We start from the raw sequence: 9,407 nt of genomic DNA, 5'->3' as shown, positions 1-9,407 counted from the left end.
TTTTTTTTGACAAGTCTCACTCAGAATTTCTTAGTTATCTATCTTCATCATTCATCAACAATGTCAATTTGATCCCCCCCCTCAATAAAACAATGTCAATTTGATTCCTATGAAACATCTCCTTCTGTTTGGTCCGGAATCAATCTTCGTATAAGGGTAAACCATACACCCCCGAAAAAAAGAAAAGAAAAGGTCTTGAGTTGTTGATAGAAAACAGTAAACAACCAGATAGGTAGGAAACGAAAATAAATTGAAATTATGTGAAAGATTAATCCAAAGATTCCTTATCATCATGAAAGTGTGCCTAAGACTAGATTCTCAGGTCGTTATCCTCTTTTTCCAAGTCAAATTATTGGGTTTCTCTCACTCTCCCTATGTACACATTGCCCCTTTCACGAGGAAATTTCGCTGAAGACTCCTATTTCTCATTTACAACTTAATTCGTTTCCTTATATAAATTCAGTGAGCAAAACCGATTAGCTGTGTATATCTTTTGAAATCGTTGACATGTTTATATGCTGATAGGAGTTATGAATATTCCCCGCATTTGTAGTTAAAAACCCTTTACTCATTAGTCTTCAACTAATATATAAACCCTTAGTCCTCTCTGCATAGTCTCACCAAAATGGGTTTGGCTTCTGCTTCCGTCTCTTCAATGCTAGCTGTTTTTCTGGCGTTGGGTTTAGTTTTGAATTTGGGGGTGGTCTGTAATGGAGGAAAGACCAGCACTTTTGTGAGGAAAGTGGAGAAATCTGTGGATATGCCCTTTGACAGCGATGTCTTCAAAGCGCCTCATGGCTATAATGCTCCCCAACAAGTATAGTCCCTCTCTCTTACTAATGGCTTAAACTTATGATTGCTTTTAGTCCATCAATGGTAGATTTTCCTTGTTCTGCTATAACTTAATTTATACGTGCTTTTTGATTTTGAAAGCTGAATCATTCCAACCCATTATTAAATTGCACCTTTATATGACATATAAGTATATATTTTGTTTCTAAAGTTATGGCCTTTTTTTATGGATTAGTAGGTGTGATTCTGAATTTTTAGTGGTTAGTTTTGCACTGGTGTATGATTTGTGTGTGTATTTGATTATAGGTTCATATTACACAAGGAGACCAGCTGGGGAAGGCAGTGATTGTATCATGGGTGACTGTGGACGAACCAGGTTCCAGCAAAGTGATTTATTGGAGCGCAAAGAGCAAGAAAAAGATAGCTGTGGGGAAATTTAACACCTATAAGTACTCAGATTACAGCTCTCCTTACATTCATCATGTAACAATCAGAAATTTAAAGGTATATTTGACATGCTTTCATGTTTCGGGGTTTTTTTTTTTTTTTTTTTTCTTGTGCTATCAGTATGAGATGCACCAAACCATGTTCTAGGATTTGCTGATCAAATGATAAAATGCAGTTCAAGTGTTTGAATTATATTACGATTGAATCATCTGTGTGTGTTTACAGTACAATACCAAATATTACTATGAGGTTGGAATTGGACACACAACGCGGAAGTTCTGGTTTGTAACTCCTCCGCCAGTTGGGCCAGATGTTCCTTACACTTTTGGTCTAATAGGTAACTATTTTCTATGAAACATGATAGATTGTAAATTGATGGGTAACTTGTTCTGTAGTTAAAAGGTTATTGCAATGAGACTCTTCCACTTCATCAAGTAGGATGTATAATCACATTATTGGGATGCTAGCAGTCTGCTTCTCGGCCATTTTTTGAGAATTACGTTTACTCCATTATCTATTTATCTGCAATGTAAATTCTTACAATTCTGAATATCTCTTGCCAATTTTTGCAGGGGATCTGGGCCAGACATTTGATTCAAATAAGACAGTCACTCATTATGAATTAAACCCACAAAAAGGACAAGCATTATTGTTTCTTGGTGACCTCTCTTATGCTGATCACTATCCCAAGCATGATAATAACAGATGGGATTCGTGGGGAAGATTTGTGGAGAGAATTACTGCTTATCAACCTTGGATATGGACTGCAGGGAATCATGAACTTGATTTTGAACCAAAAATTGTAAGCATCTGATAAGACATTAGGCTACTTTGAAATTAATCTTATTACCTTAATTTATGATATTTTGTTATAGACAAGATCATTTGTTTAAAATAATACATGTTCCCTCTTCCATTAAATTCTAGCTCCCTTGCTTTTGTCACTGAAGCCTTCAATTTTTAATCAAAAGGTAACCTGATGTTTTCCCGGGGACTTATATTACAATTATTACAGATGATATCCTCTTTCTTGTCTTCATTTAACCAAAATGTTGTGTGTATAATGTGTGCGCTAAATTCTGAATCCCACCTATAAGAATGATCCTCACATGCAGCAACCAAAAGAGTGATATGAGGTTCTCTACTATAACCTATTATAGCAAATTAGCTTAGAATAAGCATCTTCCTCAATTATGTTCAAGTTTTGTAACTTTAGGTAGAGCTCTAGTCTTCCATGTTCTAATTATTTACCCAGAATGTGCTGATGTGTGAATTCATTTTCTAATTCCGGAAATATTATTCTATGAATTATTTTTCTAAGAGATTATTTTTAATATTGTTAATATTTTTGCAGGGTGAAACTAAACCATGGAAGCCTTTCACTAACCGGTATCGTACCCCATTTAAGGCATCAGGGAGTACTGCCCCTTTTTGGTACTCTATCAAGAGAGCTTCGGCACACATTATTGTCTTATCTTCATATTCAGCATATGGTAAGGAAATGTAGCAGATTATAAGCTTGTTGTTTTTACTTGACCGATACCAAGGCTTGTCTCCAATATGCAGCAAATGCTCCTCAATGTCTAATCTTGAATATGAAATTTGGAATATCCTTATCCGAATTGTCAATTGCAAACAAACTAGCAAACGCAACTAGATATGCCTTCGATTTGTTAAATCTTTCTCTCTTTCTCTTATATTCCTCATCAAGCTCAAATTGTTAACCTGTTGTTATCATGGCATTTGACATAGCGTTTCTGGGCATAACTGTTCTTAGTTCTCTCTTAATGACATGTTTCAACTTTTGGTTTTCTTAAACATTTGTACTGATTGCTAAACTGATATCTAGCGGTGATATTTCCTGATGACCATTGTATCATTTAAATAGTCAGCTAAACACAGTATAACTTTATTGTGTCGATAAATTTTTAATCAACTTGTAAGAAAGATCCTCAATACAGTTGTATGCCCCTTGCTTAAAAATTACATTTGACACATCATTTCCATATATCCTTAGGTAAATACACTCCTCAGTACTCATGGCTGGAGGAGGAGCTACCAAAAGTTAACAGGACTGAGACCCCATGGCTGATTGTTTTACTACACTCCCCATGGTATAATAGCTACAATTACCACTACATGGAAGGAGAGACCATGAGAGTGATGTATGAGGCTTGGTTTGTGAAGTACAAAGTTGACGTGGTATTTGCTGGTCATGTCCATGCTTATGAACGAACTGTAAGTACTCGTCATCTATTTTAATCTCATAGTTTGAGTTGTTTCTGATGGTGAATGCTATCTGTAAAATATGTTGGTAATCAGCAAGGTTTTGAAATCCAACTCTTCCTAATTATCAAGCATTTTAGTTTTTGATAATTTACAGGAAACCCTTTCAAGGAAAAGTACTCTTTGTCAAATTCTTAATAAACATGTCCTGCATATGCTTTTCCGTTTACCATTCTCCATTAATGCACAAGAATCATGACACCGTCTGATAAGTTGATTTGGATATACCACAGGAGCGTATTTCCAACATTGCATATAACATTGTGAACGGTATTTGTGTCCCCGTGAAAGATCAGTCTGCACCTGTGTACATCACCATTGGTGATGGAGGAAATATTGAAGGCTTAGCTACCAAGTAAGTATACAGTATGCATGATACATTTGGTTTTTATTTTTTCCTGATTCAGTGTTTCAACTATGGTATCTACATTGTTCTGTTTTTTGGTGCAGTATGACAGAACCACAGCCAGCATACTCGGCTTTTAGAGAGGCTAGTTTCGGTCATGCCACATTTGGCATCAAGAACAGAACCCATGCTTACTACAGTTGGCACCGTAACCAAGATGGGTATGCAGTGGAAGCCGACTCTATGTGGTTTTTCAACAGATACTACCATCCTGTTGATGATTCTACAAGTGCTCAATCATGATGTTAGGATTAGCCGATTAGAAATATCATGTTGCTCTGGAATAAAATGTTATCTCTTTTTGTATATGTATTCAATTTTTGAGTGCGTTAAATGTCTCTTTGTCTACTTCAACCGTGAGGGCATGTTTAGAGATTGAAAGGGAAATCCCATATGAACTCGGAAAATTCCATATGAGAAAGGACTCCTCCACATAGGGGCAGAAGGAAAAAATTTAGCAGTCTGAGGACATTTACTTTCTCAAATGATAGTCTGTAATCATTGTTACCTTATGCGCTTTGGTGATTCTCCCGCTTGCTGCAGATCCCTGCATCGCTTAGATTATATTCATATCAACTTTGAAGGAATTAAACATTACCATATAATCTATCACAGGAAAAGTATAGTTTGCTCAAAGCCATGGGTACATAGGTTACAACTTACAAAGATGACTCGAAATTTCAGCATTACAACAAGTGAAGTAATTTGTTATGAGAGACACATCCGAGTCCCAAATGACTTCCACATTGGCTTCAAGTGCAACGATGATGGCATTGGTGTTGAAGTCCTTTCAACCTCACCATGGTTTCTCAAGTCAAAATTTGTGATTCTAGCTATCCGAAAAAAAAAAAAAAAAAAAAAAAACTATCTAATTGATAGGAAAAAAAAAACTGCAAGAAGTTAGATGCGACTAAATTTGTGATTTCCTATATTTTCCATGTTTATATATAATGTGACTCAAATCTTATGAAAACAACCGCGAGGATGATGTGACTAAAATCCCTTACATTTACTTTGGAAACAAAGTAAGAGAGCTCAAGTCTTTTTTAGACTTGCAAAGTTGTAAGTTGCAAGCATCAATTGCCTAATTGGTGAAATGCAATGCCAAGAGCATGATCCGATTACAGTCACTGTAAGAATTCAAAGAGCATCAAGTGCTTACCGAAAATCAATAAAGCTATTGATCCATGACCAGAGTTTAGGGATGTGTTCTTGATGCTCTTTAATTGGTAAATTAAGTTAGAAACTTGTGAAGCTGACTCCCAGTAAAGATCATAAGTCTAACTAATAGTCAGATTGCTAATATTTATATATATAGCTCATAATTAACTCATAATCCATGGGTGCCATGCTCTAACAAATTTAGAACAAATGTCTTTTTGCTTTGCTCAGACATGAGAAGAAATAATTTTAGCAGATCATAATTGGTGGTTAAAATGTTAGTGGCTTGAAAGACCTGCCAATAAGTAAGGCCTTCAATCTTGCTCATCTCACTGCCAAGTTTAGCTTCCAGTTCAGCTGCTGCCTTATCATCAATCGTCTACATGACATGACAAACAAACATGAGTGAGTTAATATAACAGAATATAACTCAACATGCCTACAAAAAAGAAAATCATGGATTCAGAGTATTAACATGATCATAATATTAACCCAAAGTATAAAAATTGATAACATGTTCATCAACAAAGCAGACCAAACAAAGATACATGTGCAAGTGTTTATGATTGTATGGTGGAATTGTTAAACGAATGCACATTCATATTAAGAAATTTTACATTTATTTTAAAAATAATATGAACAAATCCAATTCCATGACCAATCCCAAATCCATAGAGACCTAACAGAAGCAAAAATAAAAAAAGAAACAAAAAAGAGGTAACGATACATTGCGAGAAGTCGAAAACAAAACCTCCAGAACCCTCAAGTAATGACATAATAAATTACTTCTAGCTGAGACAATGTGTTAAAGTGTATATGCCACACCAAAAGTAGCGGAAGCCATATAGATACTTTAGGGAAGCCATAAAATCACGAATCATGTATTCCAAATCATTCAATTTACATCAGAAAACCCAACAAACTTTCACTAAAAATATATCCGAAGGGACTTGTTAGTTTATTTTTCTATTCTTGTTTTACTGCTGTCGTTGTATTGCTTTAGTAGTTTCTTACAGGTGTTTCAACGAAACTTATATGGTGGGCGCCTTGTGTACTATAGAAAGAAAGAAAGAAAGAACGATAGAAAGAAACAGCAAACTGAAGCAATGTTAGAACTTCTGTCGTAGTGCTTGTTCACATTTGATAACCTTTGTGTGTAAAGTTGCAAGATCATTCCTTAGGGTCACCACACTGTTCTCAAATCTAGCGGAGGCTCTACACTTGTAAACAAGGGTAATGCCATTTGTCTACATGGCATAACCAAAAAATAATAATGACAATTAGGACATCATAGTATCCACTAGTATAGTCTGATACTAAATAAAAAAATCAGAACTTCATGACTCAAACACCAAGGAACAAAAAAAGATTTATTGTTCATAATTAGGTATTATTAATTAATTATGACAGCTTACTGCAGTTGTTAATCAATGTTTCTTTTCATATTCAACACAGTCCTAATGGCCTAAAGAAACCCAATATAATAGCTCCTTCTAATTAGGAGAAGCCAAGAAGGATCCTGTCATTAATTTGGATAAACTCACATCTTATTATCAAGCATGATACTGAAAGCATACTGTTATACTATACTTGAACCCAGAGAACAATTAACACCAAAAGAAAGCTGATTATATTCTGATTACAAACAGTAAGTTGAATACTAGTTGAGTACATCATGTCAGCACAACTTAAAAAGAAAATGCATAGACATTTGAGAAAGGGTTAGAAAATTAAGATGTATGAGCGCTTGAATGATTACATACTCATTTAACAAACATAACAAAATCCAGTATATTATGATGACATTTAATGCATAAAAAACAGTAGAAGATTGGAAAAAAATTAGGGACATAGTAATTTCAATGTCCAGCACACTGTAAAGGGTATGCATATGTTCAACATATATTATATATCCACATGAATGACACTTGCTTGATCAAGGAAACTTGAAAGCAGAAACCATATGAAAGACTAAAGAAAAAAGTACTGATTGAGTGTAGTCGTGCTAATAGTACCTTTTGTTGCGACTGTGGTTCAACTGTTGCAAGCTCTGTGTGATCATTGCTCACAGCCACCACCTCATCTTCATCAACACTGATTGGGATTGAGGATATACGGTCATAAGCAACAGCAATGTCCAAACCATTAAACCCCCCATTTTCTTCAATCCACTCCACTAACTTAACTTCCTCCTTTTCCCCCCATGCGACAATAGGTGTCAATGATCTATTTACAAACGTTCTTCCATGAACAACAAGATCAAAATAAAACAGCTTCAAGAATAGTACACACCCGCTGATACAAGATGTGTTTTTCTTCTTGAATGTACCAAGACCTTCAACTAGATAATTGAATGAAAAAGTTGCCCAATTTTTTAATTTTATACCATCGATGTCCCTTAGTGGATGTAGATACTTTTCAGTCAAATCACCTGAAATACTTGGACAAAGCAAGGTAGCCAATGCAAATAGAACAAACCTGACTCTAAAGGTGTCATCTACATTCTTCTTCTCTTTCAACTTCTCAGCCATTTTACTCATACCAGAGATTCGATGTCTGCTTCTCCCAAAGTGGATGTTCTTTAATTCTTGTATTTCAGCCTTTGAGCCACGAATTTCAACATCATGTCCCCCATCTTTGACCCCCATTATGTTCTCAAAGTCGGTCGGACCAAGATTGAATCTCTTACCGTGTACCTCAATGGAAGACTTGCTGGGATCAAACCTATCAATCAACCAACCACACAAACCAAGCTGCAGTTGCTCACACTGGAGCTTCAACAACAGCCCAAAACCCATTTCTTCTACTGCAACTTTTTTTTCAACAGAAAATTTTGAAACGACATCTTTAAACAGCTTTGGACGACATCGCAACATTTTGGGTTTAACCACACCAAACTTATATTCTACATTGTGCTTACCAACTCTAACTACAGATGGATTTGGAACAACATAGTTTGTCTTCTTGTTGGGTTTCACCATCACATCCACTGCATGTTTTGCTCCTTCTATTCAGTTCAACGTTTCAGCATTTCACGCTTCTACTAACATAAGAATAGAAAGTATTTGATCAAATTGATTGACAACTTACCAAAAACACAAAACAAACCCAAACAAAAGAGTTGTTTCTAACCAAACCCAATGTAATAGGCAACAGGCTAAAACTAATGGGTGTTTCATATACTTGTTTCTGGGCATTCATTAAGAAATTAAAAGACTGGATAATGCAATTATAGAAGAGATGAAACTAATTTGTACCTCCAAATCTATGTGATCTGCTGCGTATCGAGTTCACAAAACTGCAGAGTGCATCTTACAAAGAAGAGTGGCTACCCGATATGGATCGAGAGGAGATATTTGGGCTTTGGTTTTTAGTAGTAACTGGCTGTGTTTTTGATATTACCGACTAGGCTGGGTGCTGGAAGACGACTCAGTTTAGGCTTTAAACTTTACCAGTGTTTACATGTTAAAAAAAAAAAAAACATTACCAGTGTTTTTGGACGAGGGTGGTCTATATGGGCAGGTAATTTGGACCATGTCGAAACCAACTAATTGAGTACCAACCTAGTTGGTATATTAAAGACTTGATTACCAACTTATTTGGTACGGTATACCGTACCGGTTTTGGTAATATGGTTGATACTTGGTATTAAGATTTTCATACCATTAGTATACCATATCAACCATATATGTGTACTTACACCCATATTTATGTAGGAAATGAGAATTGGACCCCAACCTCTTACAAACAACTTTCGCTCCCAACAACTGAAGCACAAGGCGCCTTCATTATGGTACATGCATATTTTATATTTATAACATCTTACATATATAAATAATACAAAATATTAAGAACCCGTTGCGGATGTGAGACTCGAACTTTAACCCTTTTCCAAACAACTCTCACTCCCAACCACTAAAGCACAAGGCGCCATTATTATAATATATGTATTGTTTTATATTTATAATATCCTATAGATATAAATACAATTAAAATATAAAATGCTTAAATTTTCGCAATATGTATATTACGAAATAATGACTGCTCTGATGGAAAATATGACCACATACCACCCGACTAAAGCTATCATTACATTATAATTGTGCAAAAATTATATTTATTACTTCAGTTTTTGGACCACAATCTAAACTTGGTAGTGACCTATTACCAACCGTACCAACTGTCACATCCCGACTCTTAATTTTTACCCTAATCACTTGCATGGTGTTAATAAGAGTTTTACCATTTTCGTTAATGGATTTTATAGTTTCAAAGGTCCCTAGAGATATTGTTGTAAGTTGATTAATTCGGGAAA

The 9,407-nt window shown here is 35.3% G+C and overlaps 2 protein-coding genes across 2 annotated transcripts; one reads left to right on the top strand and one right to left on the bottom strand.

Annotated features, from left to right (window-relative positions):
- The first annotated feature begins 484 nt into the window (after positions 1-484).
- LOC101292469 (purple acid phosphatase 2-like) lies at positions 485-4,389 on the top strand. The gene is made up of 8 exons (XM_004290234.1): positions 485-817; positions 1,099-1,296; positions 1,465-1,576; positions 1,812-2,041; positions 2,594-2,732; positions 3,257-3,477; positions 3,759-3,880; positions 3,976-4,389. Exons 1-8 carry the CDS (start codon positions 626-628, stop codon positions 4,172-4,174), a joined length of 1,413 nt encoding a protein of 470 aa, XP_004290282.1. The 5' UTR covers positions 485-625; the 3' UTR covers positions 4,175-4,389.
- Positions 4,390-5,249: 860 nt separating this feature from the next.
- LOC101292173 lies at positions 5,250-8,492 on the bottom strand. The gene is made up of 3 exons (XM_004290233.1): positions 8,350-8,492; positions 7,108-8,132; positions 5,250-5,471 (listed from the first exon to the last, which is right to left on the bottom strand). The coding sequence occupies exons 2-3, from the start codon at positions 8,071-8,073 to the stop codon at positions 5,262-5,264; spliced, it is 1,176 nt and encodes a 391-aa protein (XP_004290281.1). The 5' UTR covers positions 8,074-8,132; positions 8,350-8,492; the 3' UTR covers positions 5,250-5,261.
- Between the last annotated feature and the right edge of the window lie 915 nt (positions 8,493-9,407).

This window comes from Fragaria vesca, linkage group LG2 (assembly GCF_000184155.1).
Source record: "Fragaria vesca subsp. vesca linkage group LG2, FraVesHawaii_1.0, whole genome shotgun sequence".
NCBI classification, from domain to species: Eukaryota; Viridiplantae; Streptophyta; class Magnoliopsida; order Rosales; family Rosaceae; genus Fragaria; species Fragaria vesca.
This window is presented reverse-complemented; position numbering and strand designations above follow the sequence as displayed.